The sequence below is a fragment of the Neovison vison genome, chromosome 1 (genome assembly GCF_020171115.1).
Source record: "Neovison vison isolate M4711 chromosome 1, ASM_NN_V1, whole genome shotgun sequence".
In the NCBI taxonomy this organism is placed as follows: Eukaryota; Metazoa; Chordata; class Mammalia; order Carnivora; family Mustelidae; genus Neogale; species Neogale vison.
Window position 1 is genome coordinate 128,537,673 of NC_058091.1, and position 26,854 is coordinate 128,564,526.

General features: G+C 43.7%; 1 protein-coding gene and 1 pseudogene across 1 annotated transcript in view; one reads left to right on the plus strand and one right to left on the minus strand.

The window, feature by feature from the left end:
- The window catches only part of LYRM4 (LYR motif containing 4), a 167,416-nt gene that overhangs the window by 98,786 nt on the left and 41,776 nt on the right, over positions 1 to 26,854 (minus strand). The window contains exon 2 of the mRNA XM_044258315.1: positions 22,277 to 22,397. Within this exon, the coding sequence (XP_044114250.1) occupies positions 22,277 to 22,397 (121 nt within the window). The remainder of the gene's footprint in view (positions 1 to 22,276; positions 22,398 to 26,854) is intronic.
- On the plus strand, positions 13,401 to 14,380 carry LOC122892441 (annotated as a pseudogene).

A 26,854-nucleotide genomic window follows, 5' to 3' on the forward strand; every position in this document is an offset into this window, starting at 1 on the left:
TGTTACTTATTTTTTAAAGATTTATTTATCTGAGAGAGAGAGCATGACCTCAGGGGGTGGAGGGTGAAAAAAAGAGTGTTGCAAGGGGAGGGGCAGAGGGAGAGCAGGGATGGGCAAAGGGAGAGGGAGAATCTCAAGCAGACTCCCTGTTGATCATAGAGCCTGACCAGGGGCTCGACCTCATGACCCTGAGATCATGATCTGAGCTGAAATCAAGAGCTGGATGCTTAAATGACTGAGCCAACTATGTGCTCTTCCTTCTTTTAAAAAATATTTACTGATTTACTAGAGAGAGAGAAAGGGAGAGAGAAGAGAGACTCAAGGCTGTTATTTAAAGAAAAAAGGCATACACAGAATGTTCTAGCAAGTTAAGGAACACATGATTTAGTGAAATCTACACAATATTGGCCTTCACTAGGGAAGAACAGATTGAACTGCCAGATTTCATCAGAAAGTTTTACCAACGGGCTGAATCTTGATTGGTTCTGGAGTTGAGAAAAATCAGACTAGGAAATTTCCAGACAACAGCCCGAGAAAAATTTGGTGTACCAGCAGGCCAACCCACCCCAATTTAAGCCCTGATAATCCAGTGCTAGAACATTTGGCCCGGTGCATTAGCATTTGTCACTGGGCTGGCTCCCAAAAGCTGCTGCCCTGTTCTGCTTCCACTGGTCTCTTTGCTGTTCCCATGGTGATCTATCTGAGAGGAGATGCTGAGGACAACTTGTGCATCCGAGGGCTGCGGTGTTTCACAAAAGACCAAAGTAAGGAGCACACTCCTATCAAATATCCTGAAAGGCTGAACAAATCTTACAAGTATCTTTCTTGGTCTAGGACTCAATTAATCTTCTTTTCTTTCCATCTATTCCCCCTGAAAGGAGAGAAGGTGCGTAACTTCCTGAATAATTTTACCTACACTTGAACCACGGACTCTTTAGATCTTTTTATCGCCAGGGTTTATGTGATAAGCAGAAACACAGGACGGATGAGCTACAATTTACATGAGCAGGAAACCCTCAGCTGCACTAGATAATATCCCCCAAACAGATAATATCCCCCAAAATAACTTCTCCCTGAGATGAAGACTGCATTCCTGAGAAGATGTCTCTGCTATTCTCTTGACATTAAGCCGTGTTACTCTACTCGGTTTTTAAGAATGTTGTCTTGCACTATCAGCTGAACTCCAAAGAACTCCAACAGGTGTATGCACACTATGGAAACATATGAGATTTCCAGTTATAATAAGAGAGAGTTTCACTGTTCAATATAAAAGAGAACTTAGAGTCTGAATCTCTGTGAAGGTGTAGCAGAACGAAGATGGTCCCTGGGGCAAAGGTTAATTTAGAGAGACCCAGAGATCAGTAGGTACAAAAATCAAAGACAACTTGCTGGCCTTCTGGAGTACAGGCACTCAGTGCAGGGTGACAGGTTTGTGCGGACCTGTTCAGGGGCGCAGTATCAACTCCTGGTTCTCGACCTTGGTTGCATGTTGAAATCACCTGGGGAATTTTAACACTGCTGACGCCTGAGTCGTACCTTCAGAGTCTCTAATTCCATTGGCCTGGAGTGGGCTGGTCCTGGGACTTATGAAAGAAGCTCCAGGTGGTTCTAATGTGTACACTCAAGATGGAGAACCATGAGCAGAAAGTGAGAAGTCCTGTCTTTGAAGACCCCACTAAAGGTCAGGTAGACTTTGCTTCCCCCAGTAATAGAAGATACAAAATATAAAGTTGAGTGGAACTAAATCCAATGTGTACTGGAACATACAGGCAAAAAAATGTGTTAAAATTAAGATGAAAACTTTCTTCTTCTCAGGGAAATGTATGGTTGCTTTAAGACTGATGATAGTTGGGGCACCTGGGTGGCTCAGTGGGTTAAGCCGCTGCCTTCGGCTCGGGTCATGATCTCAGGGTCCTGGGATCGAGTCCCACGTCAGGCTCTCTGCTCAGCAGGGAGCCTGCTTCCTCCTCTCTCTCTCTGCCTGCCTCTCTGCCTACTTGTGATCTCTCTCTGTCAAATAAATAAATAAAATCTTTAAAAAAAAAAAAAAAAGACTGATGATAGTTTTTCTTTCCAAACAGTAGAAAGTGCTTAGATAATGGAAAACTTCATCTGTGTATGGTTGCAAGTATTTGAGGTGATTAAGTAACATGGGTATTTGATAATGGAAAGTGCCAGTCTTCATTTCCTTTTAGTATCAAGGAAGGGCTACAGGCAACCTGGCAAGCCTTGGTAATATATGCCTAAAGGTCCCTCCTGTGTGCCCAAGTGCATGGACAAGCATATGTCCTCCTTCTTGATGAGACAAAAAACTTTACATCCCTGACATGGCCTGGAAATATACCAAAGCCTCAAAAGGCCCTGAACTGTGGGGGGAGGGAGGAGGAGGTTTAATTTGCTCAAGACACAAACTATCCCTTTTCTTTGAATGAGTCATTTCACTGGTCAGATTTAATTCCCTTCTCTGTGTTGCACTCAGCCCTGGGTCAGGTCTCTGGGTCTGCCTCCACAGGGAACAATCTGTCTTTCAGATCCCGCCAGCAGTGAGGCTAGAAAAGCTCTGAGGACCTAGGGGCGCGGTGCCTCATTCTCTCTGTGTGCCTGAGGACCAGGGCATGGAGATCCAAGAGTCACAGTGTTATGGGCACCTTCCCCAGAAACCCATTCCTTGATTTTGAGCACCCACTGATTTTTAGCTGAAAGGGGTTTTCAGGGGCACCTGGGTAGCTTAGTCGGTTAAGCATCTGCCTTTGGCTCAGGTTATGACCCCAGGGTCCCGGGATGGAGGCCCACATGGGGCTCCCTGCTCAGCTGCGAGTTTGCCTCTCCCTTTCCCTCTGCCTGCCGCTCAGGCTGCCATGCTCTCTCTCTGTGCCAAATAAATAAAATCTTAAAAAAAAAAATTACATCATTATAAAAAGGGGGAGGTTTCAAGGCTACAGAAGTGTATCTAAATCAAATTTTTATAAAATTCATTTTACTATAAATGCAATGAAAGATCGTACTGTCAGGCAACAGGGAATGGCGATAAGAGACCTCAGCTCAAATCCTGCCTTCAACCACTACGGCTAAGGAGTCTCCCTCTCCTTAACCCCTCTCTCTGTGCCTTGGTTTCCTCACTGTAAAATGAGGATGTGCTGCAGGGTAGTTGTAAATGAAATGACCCATGCCTGCAGCACGTAGCATAGAAGAAGAGATAAAAACAGTAACCCCTGTAGTCTCCATAGTCATTGGGTAACCATAACCTGAATTAATTTTTATAAATGTTCAGTCAACCTCTAGTTACATTTTTCTGGTAATCTAAATTTTCTTTCTTTCCTCTTTTAAAGATTTATTTATTCATTTATTTAGAGTAAGTGAGAGTGCATGAGCAGGTGGAGGGGCAGAGGGGTAGAATCCTCAAGCCGACTCTCCATGGAGCACAGAGCTGGACATGGGGCTCACTCCCAGGACCCTGAGATCCTGACCTGAGCCGAAACCAAGAGTCAGATGTTTTACTGACTGAGCTACCCAGGTGCCCTGGTAAGCTGAATTTTCATAATGGTTTTGTTTAAACAAAGAATCCTGGCCAGAACATGATGGCTTTTGACCTTCCTACATTTCTGGGCATGTCTGAATTCACATGAAAAGAGTTCTCCCAAAGGATAAAGGTGAATAAGTCATAATGAATTGAGAACCTTTGGGTTTATAACACCTGCATTCCCAAAAGCTCTGGAGAACTGACCAGAGAGGCAAAGGGGAACCTGGCTCATTACACAGTATTTGGTTCCCTGGCCTTGCCTTTGACTCCCCACCTATGATGGGCAGGCTGATTTCCCAGCTTCTAATTTCCTTACATATAAACAGAGGAACATGAACCTAATGCCATCCCAAGACCCTACCAAAGGAAGATGCAGGCAATGGAATAAGCATCAGCCCGACTCACCAGTCTTTCATTCAGATATTTGGACAAGAATGACTTGCTCTAATAGGGCCTCTCCAGAGCAGCTACAATAACCTCCACTCTTTATTTCTCCCAATCCTCCGCCCACAATATGAATAGATTGACATAAGTTTGTATGTATGGCAGGACCACTATCTGTCTCAGAGAGAGCTATTATAATTGGTTATAGTTCTAAAAGGTTATGGTTTATGGTTAAAACTCTGCTAGCTCAGGTAAGGTTTTTGTACTTTCTTGATAAAGGTTATTCCACAAATAGAATGAATGACACCGAACCACTACTAAGATACTCAAACATAAATAATTTAGTCCTTTAGAATTAAAGCATAGAATTAAATTTTATTTTATTTTTTTAAATTTAATTTAATTTAATTTTTTTGAGAGAGAGAGAGCAAGCGAGCAAGCAGGGGAAGGACAAAGGGAGAGGGAGAGCAAATCTTAAGGAGGCTCCATGCCCAGTGTGGAGTCTGACATGCGGCTTGATCCCAGGATCAAGTCTGGGATCCTCTGTTCACCGTGGTACTCCCAGTACCTTGTAGATACCATGAGCTTTCCATGACCCTGAGATCATGACTTAAGATGAAACCAAGAGTCAGACACTTACCTGACTGAGCCATCTGGGGGCCCCAAAGCACATAATTCATTCAGCAATATTTTCTAAGCATTATCAGTGTGTAAGGCACTGTGATTAAGTGTGGGGATAGACATGGTCCCTGCCCTCAAGGAAACAAGGATCAAAACCCCTATTAAATGAAGAAACCACACATGTAACTCTCATGACGTCTGCCTCTATGAAGGCATATGTTCCAACATGAATTCTGTCATTCATCTGTCATCACAAAACAAGTTCTTCAAATATCGATCTTTTTTTTTTTTAAGATTTTATTTATTTATTTGACAGAGAGAGAGATCACAAGTAGGCAGAGAGGCAGGCAGAGAGAGGGGGAAGCAGGCTCCCTGCCGAGCAGAGAGCCTGATGCGGAGCTCGATCCCAGGACCCTGAGATCATGACCTGAGCCGAAGGCAGAGACTTAACCCTCTGAGCCACCCAGGTGCCCCAATACCGACCATTCTTAGCCCTCTCTGCCCCTACTTCGGTAGTTCATTCCCGCGGACGCTCAATAGCGCTTAGGAATAAATATGGATTGCCTGAGATGAACATTACAGACATCTATGGAAAATCTCCCCCAAGCTCTGTGAAGACATGCCTTGTTGATCAGGCACTGTTCTCTGTGTATGAGCGTGAATGAAAAGACAATGGTGGAACCAAATCTTTCTACCTGTATAGTGTGCTCTGCTTGCTGGGCCCGTTAAGGGCTCCTGGTTCTGCCTTCCCATCTTCTGAATTTAAGGACAGCTTTATTTATTCAAATTAAGGCACCGCCAGTTTCCACTTCCAAATACCAGCTGGCCCTACCTACTCTTTTTATTTTCCTATAGCCTTTTCTTCATTTCATTGCCCTGTAGTCCGCAATGTGACAGGAGCATCTAAAATAAGAAAGTAAGAATATGGGGACTGCATTTCCCTTTTGCCCTCCCAGTTCCATTTGGTGGATATGCTTTTATCCACATGTGATAAATATTTCATACAGAAACTGTCACTTGGAATCTAGTCTTCACAGCTTCACTGAAACCACTGAAAAGCATTTCGGAGAGTCAGACCTGTATTACAACAAGTACCATATGCCAAGAGCTTGCAGATTAGCAAAGCCTCTGGTGTCGCCACGGAGAAGAGCGGAGAACAGAGCTGCCTGAAAGAGGGACTGGCGGCAGCTCCCTTTCTGCACGTTTAGAGATCTGGAAGCAAACTGTGACACAGCTCTGTCATTTCAGCCCTTGAGATTTTAAAAGAAGTATGGAGAGAAGCAAGCTGATGCACGGACGTGGGTGCAACCATCTTTCATTCATCGAAACATTCACCACGGGCCAGGCGCTCTGCTGCTTGCTTCACAGACACACTTCTCACCTCCCAACAAGGTGGGACCAGGAAAAGGAGTTCCACAGGAAGTCACCTTCGTAAGTTCGGAAAGGTAGGCAGTGACCACCAGGATTCGAAACCACTCCTGATTTCCTGGTCCCGTGCCCTTCATGCCTCCTAGCAGGGTGGGGAAATTGGAACCGAGTTTAACAGCCTTGTCGCCTACTGTTGGAATTCACCTCACCAGATTGGCTTTTGTTTTCAGCTTCCTTTGGCAGAGCCAATACACTAATTTCCAGAAGGAGCTCCTGGCTTCCTTTCTGGTACGAGCAGTAGCCACAACCTCAGGCAAAGCAGGATACTTAGTTTGAGGGCTGAGTGCAGAGTACTGAAGGTTAACTCTATTCACGGGAGTGGCTTTGCTGATGTTAAAGAGTGTTCCACACGTCTTCTTTCATAGTCATGAAGATGCCAGGAAGGCTTCTTGTCAGAAAGGCCAAGTCTGCTGCTCTTGCCCTGAGGCCTTCTGTGTCTCCCTACCAGGCCATCATGACTCTATGAAGGATTTAATGAAAGGCTCATGATATCTACAAGGCACTGGGAGTACCACGGTGAACAAGGAAAACAGCCCTGCCGTTCTGGAAGGTCAGAGGCGAAGGGCAGACATGCCTTATGAACACACCACTGCAGTGCTTGGTGGTCCAGTGGACAAGATTTTGGCAGGCAAGGAAAGAGGAGGAAGGGCTTTCAAGGCCTCCAAATGGGGAGCTGCTGAACACAGAAAGGTGTTCACTGGGTGTGTATGGTGTGTCTTGTGCTGAGATCTTGTGTCCAATGGACACAGCAGGCCCAGCCCTCAAGAAGCCTGCCGTCTGGCAAAGGAGAGACTCGGCTGCTCCCCCAAGTCGTGACGCAATGGCAGGGGCATGCAGGCAGGACATCCAGCAGGACTGTCTGTGGGACGGGCTCTGCCTGGCACACAGACAGACAGGGGCAAGTTGTCTTCCTAACGTCCCTAAACTGCCCAGTATAGAAAGGAGCAGTCCATGTCCTATGGGGAAAAATGGACTCTGTTCTAAAACACATTTCAGTGAGAAAACTACTAGGTATTATGAAAAACATGGATGTCTGTAAATTTCCCATAAGGGTCTGTAAATTTCTCATTTCATAAATGAAAAAAAACACAACAAAGCACCAAGTGTGGCCATGCTCAGAATGTAGTTCAAAGCAAGAGGAACATCTGGTTTTGCTCTTTTTACTGGTCTCTTCCTCTCCATCCCATTCCTTCTTAGAGGCCTGTTGAGGCCCAGTGAAAAAAATCACTTTAGTTAAGTGAGGTGTTTACAATCTGTCAGCTGTCTGAAAGGGCAGCTTCTGTGCATGGTTCTAGGACCCCTGACCTCACCATGATTCGGGTAACGGTCCTGCCTTCACTGGTATTAAAAGCCTTTACGAAGTATAGCCAAAGGGTTTTCTCGAATCGACCCCGCTGCTGGGGCCGGCGACCAAGAACGAACATTACATAACTCAGCATTACATAACCCTGTTACTCCCCCACACCCAACAAAACATGCTGTCCGTGAGCACAGGGCAGCTCGCTTTTCTTTTTAAAGTCAATTCAGTAAACGGAGGAAGTCGGTGACATAATTCACCCTTGGTCAACATCCAACACTCCCAGGTATGTTTCTGGGACCTAACAAACGTTAGCAATTACTTTCTGAGTCAGGTGTCGGGTGTGAGGGAGACCCCAGAGTGTCATGGAGTAGCCCCCACCCGAGCCCCAGGAGGAAGGTGCCAGGAGAGGACTTGCCTGCCCACTGGCAGTGACTGTGGGCAGACCCCAGGGCTGCCGGCTCCTGGGCCCCAGCACCTGGGTTTTTACTGGGCTCCAAAGGCAAGTCCATCTCTGTGGAGGCAATTCTGGAACATGCTCACCTACCAGTGAGACGGAATGACCTGTTGAAAGAAGCCCCAAGTCCGATCTCAATAATGCCAATTCACACACAAATTCCTGTGCCCCTGGAGATCTGGGAAACAAGTGCCCCCAAGTCCTTACTTTTCGTGGATGAGGCCTAAAAGGTCATGGCCTTAGAGTGGTGCTACTGCTAATTTCTGACAGACTTGGGGGAATTCCACGTGGCCTCTGGGTTGCTGCTATTTTCACTGCATTCTGGAGTTGAGATGGGTGGGAAGAGACGAATTTAGGCCGCAAGAAGTGGAAATGTTTGAAGAAAAGGAAACGATTTAAAATTCTGACTTAATTGTACACAAGCATTAATTGAATAAAACTAAGATTATCATGGTGCCACATCTCAGAGAATTTTTAGAGCCTTCTGATTATTTATAATGGACCATTTCATGACATGACAGCCTTAATTACCAGATTGGGGAAGAGAGAAAATTTCTGACACAACATTTGGCTTTGGTATTTCAAAAACAGAGCTGGTACAAAACTAACATTAGCTTCAGAGTGGTACTCCTTGGCCTTAAGTAGAAAAATGGTGTGATGCTGATATTTTAAGAGAAATTAAAGAACATGAACAAGGCCAGAGAGGCTACTGAATAAGTGTTAGGATTTCAGGTGAGGTGTATTTGGCTCTGACCCTCTTCCCTTCTCATGGCCACGACTCCTATTATGTCTTTGCATAAAACGACAAGAGTTTTTGGACTCATAGATGTATAATTAGGAGGTCTCTGTCCAACAGCACCAATGAATCTACCCTTCATATATATACAGGTGAAATACATCAAGTTTGAAAAAAATCCAACTGCAAATAGCAAGTGCTCAGGAACTGAAGGTATTTCTCGCACATGCCCTGGGTGTGCGGGATCACTGGCTCCCTGCCACCCCAGTGGATGTGGTAGAGAAACACAAATAAACGTAAATGGGGCGAACCCCTTCCACTGCCCTGCCTAGAAGGTGTGACATTGTTCCGTTGTCATCCTAGAAGAAGATCTTCTGCATAAGCATGGCTGAAATTAACTTTGATTACTTGAAAGGACAAGCCAAGCAGCAAGGCATCAAAAGGTTTCCAGGGAAGGGCACTTCAGTGATAGCTTGTCAGGAAAAGCACAGTTGGAGCTGCAACCTTCAGATCTATGGGGAAATTCTGAGCAAACACTTCTTAAATAAGGTGGCTGAACTTTAACATTTTTCAGACTGTGGTTTCTGTATTTTTTTTTTTTCTTCTTTTGAAGACAGAGAGAGAAACAGAGTTTTTTGAGAGATGCTAAAGGAGATCAGCTCCTAGGGATAAACTATTCATGAGCCTACAGAAGGTAAGCTGTTACCTTCTAACATGAATTCTAAATGAGCAATTAGAAAAGGAAGCCTACACCTCTTGCCGCCTTCTCCCAACTCCAGTGTCTTATTTATCTCTGTTAAGATCAGACCACCCACAGTTTGATCTCTCTTCTAAGAACTGGCTGAAAAGTGAGACTAGATGTGGGCCCACCATTCCCCTAATTGTGTGTCCTTGGGGAGTTATTCCAACACTCAAAGTCTCAATTTCCTCATCTAACGCATGAGGAAACCAGCATTTTCTCACAAGGCTGCTGTTAGAAACTGAGACAACTTGTTCAAACTGCTTTGTAGTGTCAGTGCGGGACGAGGACCCAATGAGCCAACACTGACAGCAAGCACACAATCATCACCAAGACCACCACCACCACCACAGACCGGCATCACCTTCATCGATATTTATCGGTAAAACCATCTCTTTAGACATGCAGTCGATGAGGCGAATAAACAAGGACCCCAAGATCACACAGTATGGTCCTACCAGAGCTGAGATTACAACTTCCACTCTTCCTATGGATCAGTGTACTTTCTGCTCCAGAGCTCATGGTATCTACATCTATTTTGGATGCTTCAGCAACAAAAATGGTTCTTTGAGGAATTCAAGAGTGAAAAGCTCAGTAGGCTACATGGGAAAAGGATAATAAGAGTTCCCAAATGAAAACCCAAGCAAAACTTTCTATAAATAGCATTACTGCTGCCTTCCTCATGAGCTCTCCTGAACACACAAGTATGAAAAAGAACTATTACTGTATATTAAAAATGCAGAAAGAAAATGGAATCTTGTTTTGTACACGTCGATCTTGGAGGGGTCAAGCAAATCTGAGGCACAATTGCTGACAGGCATTTCTTCTATAGGAATGCCATCAGTATTGCCCCAGACTCGAGGATTTACTGGAATTTCTAGAAAATGCAGGGAGGGAGGAAATTAGCTCAAATTCTTCTATGAAGTTTTTTTTTTTTTTTTATAGCTGCAGAAAAACTATATATTGAACAGATGGAAAAAAAAATGAATGTCATACATTGGCCAAGCTATAAAAGTAATCAACCCTTCTCATTTGACAGGAGTTTGGGGAATCTTTCATTCATACTGAAAGAATTCAGATATCTAAAAGATGCAGGGTTCACTCAGGGGGCAATTCTGATCACTGTATATAAATTCATGTTGATTTCCCGAGGATTTTTATTGAAGTCCAAGACAGAATGCTTAAATCTCCTTTGCTTCTGACTGCTTTATTAGTTTTTAAATATGAAGATTGATCTTTTGATCTAATCTTAGTTGATCTATATAGGCAGGGGGGAAAGTATTGCTGGGGTACCCTTTTAGAGTCCATATATTTCTATTCTATTAAATGAACAAATAGGTGTGATCTAGAATGAAGACGAAAGGTTTGTCTCCTGAGAGTCAAAATGAGAAAGACCATCTACAAGGTCCTCATAGACTTCAAGATTCCAATCCCAACTCTGCTTCCAAAGGGCTTATAAAGTCAACTCATAATTAGATTGCATAGACTAGGTGCTTGATAAATACCCAAGTAAAGAAACTGTGGGCATGGAATTACAGAATATATAGTGTCATTCGATTTATCTAACAGATCATGTTTCATGCAGCTGAGAAGCCAGTCAGGGAGCAGGGAGAAGTCAAATCAAGAAGAAACTAGCATTAACATGAAGGTGGGGCTCGAGGAGACCACCTTAATCTTTTTCTTGCCTATCAAGTTAACGTATTATTGCTCTTGAATTGCTACTTAATTTTCTTTGAAAGAAAATGTTGTGCTCAGAGATGTGCTGTAGTACTAGTAACACATCTTCTATCAGAAAGCAAGGCTAATAGCAGAGGTTCTAGAACATAAATAAAATAATTCAATTTTCTGACTTTACTTGTAGCAGAAAGGTTTGACCAAGAGAAAGTCCTGAAATTAATGATGGTATAAATACATAGCTGGCTTATAACTTTACTTATCTATAGCCCAAACTCTGTTGAGTTAAGATCTTAGTAAAAATTGGTCAAGGAAAGCTGAGCATAGAGTAGTTTATTAAAAAAAAAAAAAGTATTAGGTAGGTTTCTGCAAAAAAAGAAGGGGGCAGATATTTATGTGAAATGTTAAACCATCGGATTTTAGAACTGGAAGAAGCCTTAGAAATCATCATATAATCCTTTGATTTTACAGATAGGAAACTGAAGGCTCACAGATACAAATCCACTTGTTCAAGCTTCAAATGACTTAAGTTCCCCACGTTTAAATACCAATGTCTAAAGCACTTTATTTTTCCCGATTAAGGAAAAAATTGATGACCAGCTATAATTCTTTTTTTTTTTTTGTGGGGGAGGGCAGATATTTTTTATTGTGGAGAAAAGTCCCTTAAAATTAACCTTTTTTTTTTTTTTTAAAGATTTTTTATTTACTTATTTGAGAGAGAGAGACAGTGAGAGAGAGCATGAGCGAGGAGAAGGTCAGAGAGCGAAGCAGACTTCCCATGGAGCTGGGAGCCCGATGCGGGACTCGATCCCGGGACTCCAGGACCACGCCCCGAGCCGAAGGCAGTCGTCCAATCAACTGAGCCACCCAAGCGTCCCCATTTTAACCATTTTTAAGTATACAGTTCAATACTGCTAAATACATTCACACTGTTGTGAAAATAATCTTCAGAATTCTTTCAACCTGCAAAGTTGCAACTCTATACCCAGTTAGCAGTAACTCCAGGACCCGGCTTCCTCCAGCGCCTGGCAACCACCACCTACAATCTGTCCTTCCGTGACCCACTTCCGTCACCCACTTCCTTCGTTTGTGTAATGTCCTGGAGGTTCATTCATGCTGCAGCACGTGTTGGAAACTGCTTCTTTTTTTTAAAGCTGACTAATATTCCATTGTAAGCATACACAGCATTTTGTTTACCTGTTGACCCACTGGTGGGACTCTGTGTTGCTTCCACCCCTTGGCTATTATGAATAGTGTATATAATTCTTTTCATGTATTTTGCTTTCTCACTTTCTCTCTTTTTTAAATATTTTATTTATTTATTTGAGAGAGAGAGCATGAGCACAAGCAAGGGGGAGGGGCAGAGGAAGAGGGAGAAGCAGACTCCCCGCTTAGCAGCGAACCCGGTCTAGGACTTGATTCCAAAACCCTGGGATCATGGCCTGAGCCAAAGGCAGATGCTTAACCAACTGAGCCACCCAGGGGGCCCTCTTTTCATATATTTTCAATGTCCCTAATGTAGGAGTTGACTTTTCTTTATTCCACCAAAACAACTGTCATGTAAATCTTAGAGATTCCCCTAAACTATCAAAATGGTACTTACGCCAAAGGTATACACAAAGAGAGATAGACAGTGTGCTATTGCTTTTCTTCCAAAGGATCTAAAACCATCCTCCCTTTTCACAGGCTTCTTTAAAGGATGAGAACTGTGGGTAAGATATGACTTTTAATTCAAGTTTTTAAAAAAATATTAAGATCCCATTTAATATACTTTTTTAAAGATTTTATTTATTTATTTGAGAGAGAGAGAGCGCATGAGAAGGGGGAGGGTCAGAGGGAGAAGCAGACTCCCTGCTGAGCAGGGAGCCCGATGTGGGACTCAATCCCAGGACTCCAGGATCACGACCTGAGCTGCCGGCAGTTGCTTAACTAATTGAGCCACCCAGGTGCCCTTTAATTCAAGTTTTACCCACTATTGAGGGCACTGGAATGGATGTTGCAGTGACTGACAGACAGTGAGAGAAGACAGACATTGTTCACGAGCTTCTCATTTCACAACCAGCACTCTAAAAAAGTTATTGGTGGTCATTTCTCTTGATTGGCCATTGAAAGACTAAACCATAAAATAGCAAACAAAAGTTAAAAAAAAAAAAGAGTTTCAGAGACTCTCATCTATCACCATCCAAAATGCCAATAAACTGGGCAATTACTTTGCTTTTAGTGACCTACAAATAAAGTAATTCAGTGTAAGCCAAGAAACACTGAAAATGTTCACACATACACACAGTCAGGTTAACTAAAAGGAAGGCTTCCTGGAACATCAACCCCTTTCCTAGTATTTTTTTTTTTAAGACTTTATTTATTTATAAGAGAGCAAGAGAGTGAGAGAGAGCGCACAAGCAGGGGGAGAGGCAGGCTCCCCACTGAGCAAGGAACTCCACGTGGCACTCGATCTCGGGACTCTGGGATCATGAGCTGAGCCAAAGGCAGACGCCCAACCGACTGAGTCACCTCGGCATCCCTTCTACTATTTTTAACAGCTGCATGGAGTCTTCTCTGAATGGCTTGATACTTATATTTGAGGTGCAGCACTCATCTTCCCTAATTTCTCTTGTCCATCCTGATGGGCAGTTTAAAAACTCGCCCCTTTTTGATGTTCCTGATGTTCTCATCAAGCCCACGATTTTAGCTGAAAGCAGGAGCCAACAATTTCAAGAGAAGTTTTCATTTATTTATTTTTAAAGATTTTATTTATTTATTTGACAGAGAGAGAAAGAGAGAGAGAGAGAGAGAGCACAAGTAGGCAGAACGGCAGGCAGAGGGAGAGGGAGAACCAGACTCTGTGCTGAGCAAGGAGCCCAATGTGGGGCTCGATCCCAGGATCCTGGGATCATGACCTGAGCTGAAGGCAGCCACTTAACTGACTGAGCCACCCGGGCGCCCCTAGAGAAGTTTTTATTTTTGTTCTGACACCTTACCAAGTTAGAGAAATATATCCAGGTATTTTTTTTTTTTTTTTTCCTGCCAGGTGCTAGGAAGGATTATATAGTCCAAGTTCAGCTGGCTCTTTGTCTGGCAGAGTCAAGTTGCTCTCAAGAACAAAACTATCCCAACCGTCTTTGTATAAAAGCAAATGGGAAGCTGTTTCCTTTGCCTGGCTATGCATCACCACCTAAAAATGGAATTGAATATAAATACATCTTTGGTTGGGTTATCTTCAGCTGTGCCAAATCAGATTTCCATTTCTTTGGCAATAGAAATTGGAAAGAATTACTCCAGTTCTGTATATCTTGTGTGAAAACTCACATCAGCCATGTCATTATAGAGACTAGAAATGAAGGGTATTGGAAACCTTGATCATTCTAGAAAACTAATTAAAGGAAAACTTACTGCAGCTTCTGAGAGTAAAGTTCCTTCAGGTATCCTTGAGGTGCCTTTTAAGGAAAATGAGGCCGGCAATCCCACACCATGCAGAGACTTACACATATCTATAGTGTTTTGATGCTGCCCTTTATCTGCAATGAATGAGAAACCCGCTTAGATGTGTCCTGTGACAAAAAAAGCTGCCCATGAAGAGTCTAATCTTAGATGGGCTTTTTATGGAAATTCTCAATGCCTCTTCTGATGTGTATGAGGTCACATTCTAAGAAGATGGTTCTTGGTGTCCAATGAGACAGAAGAAAGAAGCTATGAAAGTACCCAGCAATCACGTACAAAAACAAACATTTCAATGTTTGTTTGTCTTCATGAGCCTTCTTCAGTGACTGTAGCCAATGACGCAAGAAAGAAGTGGATGTTACTGACCTAACACCAGACCACTCTTCCCAGGATGAGGAAGACCCTATCTTTTGGATGGATGCCCAGCGTGACTGCGATCGACCCCGCTGCTCTTCACCTTCGCTAACAGACCGTTCAGTACCATCCCACCACAGGCCAACATAAAGCTCGTCCTCAGCTCTGCCAGGTTTGGATTTTCCTCCTCTTATCCCACTTGATGCCTAGTACTGTCCTCTTATGGTTTTGGGTAGTCTCACCTCACCCCTAACAGCAAGAATATGTCTGTCACCACCACCAGCCCCAAAAGTGGTCTCCACGTGAGTTCATCGGGCGACAGGGTGACACAGGGGTCATCACTAGCAGTGGAAGCATCAGTCCCGACGTCAACCCTCATCGGATGAAAGGAGGACTCACCTGACCCTAGGACTCATTCATTGAAGCTGCTCTTTCTTGGGTCTCTCTCTGTGGAAGAATTTTTTTTTTTTAAACAACTACTTTGATATTTACTGAAACACCAAATGGATTCTTTTGCTTTATAGGAGATGAATACAGATGACTGCACCAAGAACCAAATGGCATGCAAGGAATTTTCCTATTCGTGCTGTACTCTGAACACCAAATACATTCGGCCATAACTGTATCTTCTTGAGAGATGGATTTCAATCTCCTATGTTACTGAACGGAGTCTACAAATCAGTTTGAAACTTTTTTGTTATAATAAACAGCAATAAAGTTACATAAATATTCAGGTAAAACTTTTTTCTAATTAAAGAAAGAGGTAATCATTGATTATAAAATGACAGCAACTTTTGTTTAATGTGATCTGGGGAAAATATATGCGAAGAAGTTGTTTGCTAAGAACAAAACAAAACAAAACAGAAAACCCCTATCTCCCTCCACACCCCAGCCAAAAAACCAAAACAGAACAAAACAACAAGACAAAACACACCCAAAACACTCTGCACTGGCTTTAAGAACAACCTGTGTGGTATAAAACTGTTATCACTGAAAAGCTCCAAAACCTTGCTGTTACCCAGCATGTACAATCCCATACTACAGCATCAGGTATCGTCACCCAAATACTAAAGTTGCACATGAACCTCCTTTTGTGGGATGCCTTCCTTCCTTTAGTACATGTACAACCCGTCCTTGGGGGAGGGGGGAACAAACAGTATTTGGGTAGAAGTTTAGTGCTAAATCTGCTAGCCTACTTAAGCTGGTGGTTGGGAACCTTTCTTTTTTTTTTTTTTTAAATTAATTAATTAATTTTTAAAAAAGATTTTATTTATTTTACAGACAGAGATCACAAGTAGGCAGAGAGGCAGACAGAAAGAAAGAGAAGGAAGCAGGCTCCCCACTGAGCAGAGAGCCCGATATGGGGCTTGATCCCAGGATCAAGTCATGGGATCATGACTGGAGCCAAAAGCAGAGGCTTTAACCCACTGAGCCACCCAGGCACCCCCGTTGGGAACCTTTCAACAGGGAATAGTTGTTCCTCTCCTAGAGATACTGGTTTTACTCGGTTAACTGTGTAAGGAAAGGGTCTATAACACACACGCATGCACTTGTGTGTACACACACACACACACACACACACACACACACCCCTTCTGTTACCCGGAGTGCTTCTTCCTGAGAACCCAGGATGGCAGCACGGCCTTCACTGGACACACTCTGATGAACACAGAGAGCATCACACCGCTGGAAATAAACCCAAACTCTGCAGAGATACATGTTTTCACCGGGTTTCTAGATAAAGGTGCTACACATTTCGGCTGTAGCTGAGAATTCCTAAAGTCACAATCTTAATTGTCATACTCAGGGAAATTCTGTCAAAGTACAGAAAGACGGGTCCGGCAAGGCACGCCCACTGTAGCTGGCGCTTCCCACCCTCCACTGCTTCTTCTTTATCTTTTCTCACAGACATGTGGCTGGTTAGCTAGGCAGCTAACAAAGGTGACCACTCTACATCAAAATGCTTGGAAAATACTTCTGCTTTGAAGAACACAAAATCTCTGTGACCTACACAGGGAGAGAAGGCCCGTGGGTGATGGCAATGGTCTTTAGAGGTTACCTTGAGTTGCATGAGTACAGAACATAGAAGTAGTGACACCAAATAAGGCAGGCTCTGGTTGTTTAAAATCCACAGTGGCATCACAAACTCTAATGAGGGGTGATCACTGAGAGCTATTCTAATTCATGCCTTATAAATAGAAATCAAAAGGAATACCTTTAGAGCAGCAAAATGGAAGGAAGAACCAAGACGAAAGCATGCTTGACCTTCTTGCTTTTCTTTCTGATATGAAAGACCCAAGGGGCCTTGTTTACTGTCTGAGGCAGAAAGTACTTAGGTACTTCTTTGCTGCCCAGATTGTGTGAGAGCTGTTAGCCCAACCCTATACACAACCCAACTTCTGTGCACCCTTTCTGGCACCATCTGGCACATACACAAAAGGCCTCTCCAACTTTTTTTTAAAAAAGATTTTATTTATTTATTTGAGAGACAGAGACAGCACAAGCCGGTGGAGAGGCAGAGAAAGAGGGAGAAGCAGATTCCCCGCTGACCAGGGAGCCCAGTGCAGGGCTCGATCCCAGGACCCTGGGATCATGACTGAGCTGAAAGCAGAAGCTTAACCCACTGAGCCACCCAGGCGGCCAGGGTCAAACTATCTTTACAGAACCATTTTATACGGACATAATAGGAATTTAAAGAAAGGGAGAATGATGCCTCTGCTGGTTACAGGATATGAGAGGATGTTTGTTCCTGGGAAGAAGTTAGAGACTGACAGAGTGGATTATAATTTTCAGGGAAGAGTTGGTCTAAGAATGTCAAAGAATGAACAAGTGTATGCCAGGCTTCTACTGAGTGGGCCATAATGATAGAGAGTGAGCAAAAGGAGTCTGACTTGCTCATAATGGAGTAAAAATGATCTGCCATGATGCTTCTTGAAATCAGAGTAATCCTTAGGAGGGTGTGAACTAAGCAGAACCCTGGGTTCTGGCTGAACCCTGGCAACCCTGGGTTGCCACAATGAAGCTGAAATCTCTCAGTGCAGTAGTGAGGACACAAAGGAAGAAGGGCCTCTGAGGAGAGGCTGCGCTGGGTTGATGTGGTCCTGACCTATCTTGGGTACAAAACTGGGGAATGACTTAAGAATATCTTTATCCTGGGGCGTCTGGGTGGCTCAGTGGGTTAAGCCACTGCCTTCGGCCCAGGTCATGATCTCGGGGTCCTGGGATCGAGTCCCACATCGGGCTCTGCTCAGCAGGGAGCCTGCTTCCTCCTCTCTCTCTCTGCCTGCCTCTCTGCCTACTTGTAATCTCTCTCTGCCAAATAAATAAATAAAATCTTTAAAAAAAAAAAAAGAATATCTTTATCCTTCCATTTCTACTGACTCAGGAGTGCATGTCCTTGAACTTCTGAGTTTGCTCTAAGCTCTGGTCTGGCTATGTGGCCATGGACAAGGATCCAGCTTACACCTTGGTTTCTCTACCTCAAAAAACCAGAAGAAAATCTTTGCTCAGAGACTTCTTTAAAAAACGCACATTCTTAACTGTGTGCAGTTGTATTATTAGCAGCACAGCTGATGGAAGGGACTGAAGACATGTCCATAGAAAACCAGATCCACTTTCAAGATAGCCTAGACAGCGGGGAAGAGGTAAACAGTGTCGGAAGAGGACAAGTCGGGTGGAGGGTTCCACTTTGAGCACTGCCTTTACTGATGTGCATATCCAACAGCTGCAAAGATGTCTAGGGGCTTTGTCATCCACAGAAGAGTGATGCTGAGATTGATGTGCATCTGAGTGGATGGTCTTTGCGTCCAAGTATCCAAGAGAAAGAGGGATCTGATAGGAAGGGTATTACAGCTCATGCCGGTTACGTCTCATTAGATTAGAGGCTAAGGGTCCCCTCAGGTTTCCACTTTCCCCTCATGATTCATTCTCTTTGAGGAGAGGATCTGGGTGTAAGGACCTATTTAACAAGAGGCTTTCATTAAAGTTAAACTGTCCCTGCTCCCCTTCCCCCAGGGGATTTACTTAAAAACAAGTACCAGAAACCAGCTCCAGGTAACAAAGCCCAGATACAAGGGTGGGTCAGGCCAGATGGAGACATCAGATCAGTGGGGAGGGTTGCATACTGTCTCCCTAGCTACCAAGGAGTAGGGCTCTACCCCGCCTTTGGGAGCCTTTTTGGCCCCAATCCTAATCAAGGTGTAATAGGCTGGTTCAAATGTCTACTAGGGTAAATTGTAATTCAGTTCGTCACCTAGCATCACTGTGGAGTTTCCTGTGTGTGTTACAATCTCATTGGTCACCTGTGTGTGGCCAGGCCCGACCACATGGCCTTTGCCCTTAAAAGCTAGTCTGTGAAGCAGAGAAGGGTCGCCCTCTCTTGTAATAGGTGCGTCCCCGAACGTTCGGTCTGATTCTTGATGCTTGGTGCGAAATAAAGCTTTGCTTGACCTTCGCTTTATATCAGTCTCGCTCCTTTAATCATGGACCCATTATTGGGGCATAACAATGGGCAGCCAGCAAGATACCATGAGTTGGTGGCTCAGACCCCCTGCCTGAGATGTATGATCTCAGGGGCCAAATATATCTTCACACACTCCTTTGGCCCACAGAGGATTATGGAGAGTCCACCACAGCGGGGGCATCTCTAGATACTCCTGATGACAGTAACAGCAAGTATTTAGTATGTGCCAGCATCCTTCTAGGGCTTTACATGTGTTAATTTACTTGCTGCTCATCATATCCCATGAGGTTGGGCCTAGTCTCATCTGCATTTTATATCAGGCACCGAGAGGTTAAATATCTGCCTCTAGTTCCAAGTCAGAAGCCCGAGTCAGGATGTGAACACAGGCAGGCTGGCCCCAGAGCCCATGCTCTGGCCAGTCAGGTACTGGTGACCATGACAGGGGAGATCCCTATCCTCACGGAGGAAGAGAAAACAGACAAGGCAGTAAGTGATGTTATTTTCAGGACTGATAAATGCTGTAAAGAAAATCAAAGCAGGCTGTGGGACAGAGTGACAAAAGGAAGGCAATTTTTAGACAGCGTGGTCAGGACAGCCCTCTGCGAGAAGGTGAAATCAGAATAAAAGTCTGAGGGAAACAGGAAATCAAGCAACAGAAGGTCTTGGGAGAGAGTACTCCAAGTAGAGGGGACCAAGCCTCCACAATGGGAACAAGCTGGGGGTGTTTCAGGGACATCAGGAAGGCATCCCAAAGTGTGAGGGAGATGAGCAATGGAGAGTCTTTGAGAGCTTCTTAAGGATTTCAGATTTTATTGCCATCATGCTATGAAGGCTCTGGAGGATTCTGAGCAGGGGTATAATCTGCTCTAATTTCCCTTTTAAAAAAAGAACACTCGGGCAGTATGTGGAGAATAGATCATGCAGGCATGGGAAATCAGGGAGGCACGTCAGAAGGCTATGAGGGGGGCGCCTGGGTGGCTAGTTGTTAAGCATCTGCCTTCAGTTCAGGTCATGATCCCAGGGTCCTGGGATTGAGCCCCGCATCGATTTCCCTGCTCAGCGGAAGCCTGCTTCTCCCTCTCCCACTCCCCCTGCTTATTTTCCCTCTCCTGATGTTTCTCTGTCTCTATCAAATAAATAAATAAAATCTTTAAATAATATAATAATAATAATAATAATAATAATAAAAGTAAGTACCACACACACACACAAAAAAGAAGGCGGTGGCTATGAGAGCTTCCGGGGTCAAGCTTGACCGGTTCTTGACCTGCAATTTACCTGTAATTGGCTAACAAGTTCTCTAATGGAATAGGAATGCTTTCACTTGTCAAAACCTTTCTGAGCAGAGTTTTCAGGGTCCAAATAATCATCTGCTGCTCTCCTGGCAAAGCGCCCTGGGCCCGAAAGTAGGCAACCTGTCCCCAACTGGCAAGGAAGGTGCCCTTGCCAGGCTGTCCTGAGGAGGACACCCTGGCTCCCACAGGTCCAGAGGTTGCAGCATTTTGAGCTGGTTTTAAATGTGGGTTCACTGGGGATGTCTGACAGTTGAGAATCTTTGTGTTCTTGAGAGGGCGGTTTTAGCATTTCAAACCAGGAGGGGACACAGATAATTACATAACAGAAGAAATGGCGATACAAAGTATTTACAGGCTCCTTTTCTAAGCTGTTTCTACTCTGCAACTCTGGCTAAAGGATAACGCCAGTCTGTTTGGGAGATGCTTGCCAGTGTCTACATCAGAAAGTGCCAAAGAATTGAATCTAAGTTTATGTGAAATGAGGATTCAGGCTGCTTGTTTTTTCCAAGTTCCAGTGCTAAAGCATCCCATAAAATTCAACCAGTGATGTCTGCAAAATGCCATCATCCTGCAGTTTTCAAAATGAAAACTCATTTACCTGCCAGTATCAAAGTATATGCAAATACGCTGATCAGTTTCTTTTTCTGACTATCCTATTATCTTTCCATGGCCTTCCATCTTTCCTAGGTTTGTCTGAATGTGGCAGTTATTCTGTGGCTAGAAAACTGGAGAACTCAAGGACGGTTATCAGAATCTGAAAAGTCATTTTAGAAGGGATTGTTTCATTATCTTGCAAGACTTTTGAATTTGACATAAAGAGAAAACTACGGTAGTTAATATTGCTTCTTTTTTGGAATAACCTAGAGTTAAGCATGAGGAAGGGTTAGGGATGTATATGTATGTACATCTACACATATATATGTCACATAGTATGACATGATTTGCTGTCAGCCGAGCTGGTATCTCCTGATGATCCTAAACAAGCCCTTTCCAAAACTCGAGGCAGACCTGAGGGAAATGGTAAGGGATTTCCCTTCCATACTTTATAAACAACTTTACGGCAAGTAAGAGAGATAAGAAACAGAAATAGAGCTTATGGTATGACTGTTGCTAAATCAAAGAAAAATAGTGAAAAGGATGATTTTTTTTAGAGGACGAGAAAACCAACTAAAAGCAGACTACTCAGCCTCTGACTCCCTAATTAATTTTGCAGAAAGAGGGACATATCACACTACCCAGGAGACCATGCTGCTGCAGATGTTCTGGTCCACTTCCGGAGGAAGAGCAAAGCAAAGAGAAATCAAGGTGATCCCTGACACTTCTACAAGACGAGACAAAAACACCTTCCAGGGTCTGTTACGGGGTCAGTAGCTAAACAGCTGTGCTCTACCCCATTTCTACCTGCAGATACATCTTCCAAGTAGCAACAAAATTCAGGTTCCTCACCAACAATGGTGTCTCCAAGGAAAGGGCAACACCACCTTGAATTACGATTTTAAAAATACTAGGAAAAGTAGAACATATTTATGTTCTCTGACATATGTCAGTGGATAAATGTGTAAATATATCACACAAAGGGGTATTTTTTAAAAAGTGTCATATTTAAAGGTCAGCCTTTACTGAACGATGAGAATGCAGCCCCCAGGAAGGATGCATTCCTGAGATTCTGGAAAGCTGATATTTTCCTTTATGTTCTCCTTGAGTTCAGTAATATGATAGGTCATCTTTCTGTGTCTATATGAGTAAGAGGAACAGTTTCATGACCCCATGGTATAAATCATAAATACCAAAAGCAGTGATGGCCAATTAAGGGGGATATGTCAAAGTTTACAGCTCTTAATGAAAGACAGTACATCATCGAACCATCTTACCTGTCGACGAATTATTCCAAGGTCTCTTTTGGCTTTATTCACTAGGGCTTGAATTTCTACAGGATCCTTTACATTCTTATTTTCTCTGAAGGCATCTCTTATCCTCCTGACAGCATAAGTTCTAAATGAATTCAGGAGAAAAAAAGAAAAAGTGTCAGAGCAGTCTGAAGCTATGCTTTTAAATGAAATCAAAAACCTTTCCTTACGAATTAACTGTCTGTATTCCCCTGTGGATAATCCACTTAGATCTTGGCTCTTGGGACAGGCCCATTTATTACTATTCTGGCATGACTAAGCAAACAGATTAGGGGAATAAATCCAGCACAAACAATTCACATAAACAAGGCAAACTGTTACTGAATTGTTCCTCAGACTCTCGGTTCTTCAGTTACTCACGCCTGAGTTCTCTCCATTAATGTGGCTAATTGAACCTTTAATGTACAGGAACAAAGCAAGAATTAAAAAAGGTGAAACGACGTGCCACATATTCATGCACCAAGATGGTGATCTATGCCTGACTCGGGTCAGATCCCCAATCTTCTCCCATCTTTTAGTTGTTTATTCCTCTTTTAGAATAGAACACATAAGGGTCCTACTACATTCGAGAGTGGAGTTCATAGCAAAATGCTTTCCTCCATCTTTTTTTTTTTAGATTTATTTATGAGAGAGAGAAAGAAAGTGAGAGAGCGAGAGCACAGGTAGGGGGAGGGTCAAAAGGAGAGACTCTTCAAGCAGACTCACAGAGTGGGGAGCCGGACATGGGACTCAATCCCACAACCCATGAGATCATGCCCCGTGCTGAAACCAAAAGTCGGATGCTTAACCGACTGAGCCACCTAGGCACCCCTGCTTTTCTCCATCTCTATAGTGCATACATATGCACATACAAGCACATACCAACACCCCTCCCCACCAAATGAATTGCATGCAGCAAAGGACAACAGTTCAAGAGGACAGCCTTCAAATCAGACAAGCTTGGCTTTGCTCCAGGCTCCCACAGTTTGTGTGAACTTGGGCAAGATTCTTAACATAAGGCCACGTTTCCTCATCTGTCAAATGGGCATAATACTACCTACCTCTGAGGGTTACTGGGAGGATTCAGCTTTTTTTTTTTAAAGATTTCATTTATTTACCTGAGAGAGAATGAAAGTAAGGGAGATCACAGAGGAGAAGCAGACTTGCTGCTGAATGGAGAGCCTGATGTGGGGCTTGATCCCAGGACCCTGGGATCGTGACCTAAGCTGAAGGCAGTCGCTTAACCGACTAAGCCATCCAGGCGCCCCGAGCAGTCAGCTTTATCACATAACTCAACCAATGAAAGCTCTTCCTAATAACTTAATGAATTAGCACTCCTTTCTCCTCACTACACAGAGTCAACTTCATCCTTCATCCTCAGGGTCATACTATGGTGTGTGGACAGATGGCAGAATGGTCTGGATAATCAAGAGTCCTTAACCTGATGTGCCCCCTACATAGTCATGGCTTTACCCCATGCCCTCTGCATGTACGCAAGACTGAAGACAAGAGAAGGAAGAATCCAAATCAGTCACAGCAAACACCATTTTCTCCAGTCCTTTTATGATCTCAGATAGCTCTGCTTTTAACTTTAAACATCAGTTAAAGAATCCCTGGGAAACTGTTAATAGCATTTACATACAGAGGCAAAGAGATGAGAAAGGGGAATATACCTTCTTTGGGAGTTGGGAACGTGTTTGGGGAGATGGATATAATTTACTGGGAAAACTTGTTTTAGAGAAATTACTTTCATTTTAGATCAACTTCCCTAAAGTAAAAAGAAATTTTAAATAATGGTGGGTCTCCTTGTGTTTAAAAGCAAAAGTAAAATGAAATCTTGTGCCATTAAGAATTGTGACAGAGAAAGATAGACATTTTTAGGACATAAGGCCCCTGGACAGTTGCTCATCTGAAGCCTCGGTGAGCCAATGGGAGTATTTGCAGAGATGGTCCTGGGTACTCAGGATCAACCTTGGGGCAACCATGACTGGAAATGGAATCCCTAAACTAGCAGACACTATGTAACAGGGGCTCCTTCATTATGAAGACTTGGCAAGGATTTTTACTATAGACTTTATCAGATACTCTCCTGGATAGCTGTTAATCTAACAAGATTTTAGCCAGGAAAGCTAAAAGTAATTTCTAGGGTACTTTCTTGCACAGCATGATGGTTATTAACATAATACCATATCACTGTCCTTCCTCACACCCACCCATTCCTCAAAACAGTTTCTTTGTCAGTGGTGATGGCAGCAGAGCAGACACCACAATTTAATTCTAACATTTTGTTCACATGTAGGACTGGTTTTGGAAGAGGAATTTACCCCAGGAGTCATCCGTTGTTTTAGTTCTTCACTCAGGATGCTGCATGGGCTTTTTGGAAAAATGAAATGGTCAACAGAATTCGTTACTAAATTCATTTTTCTAGAAGCCAGTGACTAGCCCAGAATAGCTAGCAAAAAAGGGAGTACGACTTGGAACATGAAGTCTGAAGTTCCTCTATAGTTGAAGGAAATCAGAAAATAACTTACGGCCCTCAATGATTTCTATCAGCTGAGCTCAAGGTCCAGCCTTTTACAGTCGGTTGTGTATTCTTGTTGCCTCCCCAGATCTCCAAAGTCCACACCTAGAGGAGCAAAGTTCTAGGTATTTGAATTAAATGTGTCTAAAGTAATCAAAAGTTGTCTTTTGATTACTGCACCTCTAACATGAATGATGTGATGATGGCTCTCTCTTCTTTTCTTGTTCCTCCTCCTCCTCCATCATCTAAAACATACAGTTTTTCTTCGCCCAAGGAGGTCACTGCACTGGCTCAGAACCATACAAGTAATTAGGACAATTTTACAAGCAAGGACAATTTTTCAGTTGTATGAATAATTTTTTTTCTTAAATAGATTTTTAAATTTGGGGGGAGGAGGGGCAGAGGGAGAGGGCAAGAGAATCTTAAGCACGCTCCAAGCCCAGCACACAGCCTGTCGCGGGGCTCGATCTCACCACTCTGAGATCGTGACCTGAGCTGAAATGAAGAGCTGGATGCTTAACGGACTGAGACACCCAGACACCCCAGGTGTAGGGATTCTTTCAAATAATCATAACTTTGTGAAGGTAATCACAAATCTGCCAGAATCCTCGAATTTCACAGGAGAGGGAGATCCACCAATGTTTCGGTTCTGCCCCCGCCTGGTTTTTACCCTTCGCGTTTTTATCCTTTGCATTTTTTCCACCATTACAAGGGAAACTGTCTATCCTTGAACACATTCTGGCTATTGGTCTCTTGACCCTATCACTGAGCAAGAACGTTCCAAAGGAAAATGTGCAGCTGCCCCGTGATGCCTGCCTCAGGATGGTCCTAGGAGGAGTCAGATGCTGTTTGAAATAAGGTGTGAAAAATTAATAAATAAAAGGCAACACAACAGCCAGAGCTCCCAACTCTGAGAAAGCGACCCCATCCACAGAAACCGTAAGGCTGTGCTGCTCATACAGTCCTTCTGCCTCCACCCTCCCGAAGCCTTGCAGAGTTTCTTCATGCTTCTTCGTGCAGATTTCCACTTGGCTTTTCTTCTCTACCCCAGCCTTTGCCCTCTGGTCCACCGTGAGACATCCGCGTGGACACAGGCTCTACTGAATATCCTTTCACCGCTGCAAGGATCAAACTCCTGTATGGGATTCTCCCACCCATTGTAATTTCCCAGCTGCAAAATAAACCGCAGACAGTAATGGAAACTCTGTAGTGCCTGAGGTCTTGCTTTTACTCCCTCCCTGCTTCCAACGCAGGCTCTAATAATCACAGTACTTGGAGGCTAACGTTGGTTGCAGCATCAAAAAGGTGCGTTTGGGAAACAAGCTGATAGAATACTTGCATCATCCTTAGTCGCCGCCCGACCCCACAATCTGGTTTTGGTTTCTCTGCTTACCTATCCTATAAAAAGCATTGGGGCTTTTTCCTTCCTTTCCCAACCCCACGTCAAGTATCTAGAAAACAAAACAATGTGACCCTTTCTTTAGCCTCTCTGGGGCAAACTCCTTCAATGGCTTGGTAGGACATGTGTTCCATCAACTTGCTTTAACTCAAATGGGCCTTGTCTCTGAAGACAGTGCTTCCTTTATAGCCCCTATGAGAAAGCTGCTTAATTTAGCCATGTCCCCAGATTCCAAGGGACTGCGAGGAGAGTGCCAGTGTGTTCTGCAACCCTACTGCTGCTTACGGATCGTGGGTTCACCATTACACATCTTTGAGACCACCCTACTTAAAGAAACCATGTTGTTTGGTGTCTCCATGACACTGTCAGCTGCTGACTTCTTGATGTCAAGTCTCAAGATTCATCAAGGCTTGGGTCGCCTAGGTGGCTCAGTGGGTTAAGCCGCTGCCTTCGGCTCAGGTCATGATCTCAGGGTCCTGAGATCGAGTCCCGCATCGGGCTCTCTGCTCAGCAGGGAGCCTGCTTCCTCCTCTCTCTCTCTGCCTGCCTCTCTGCCCACTTGTGATCTCTCTCTGTCAAATAAATAAATAAAATCTTTAAAAAAAAAAAGATTCATCAAGGCTTAGTAACCAACAGCACTCAG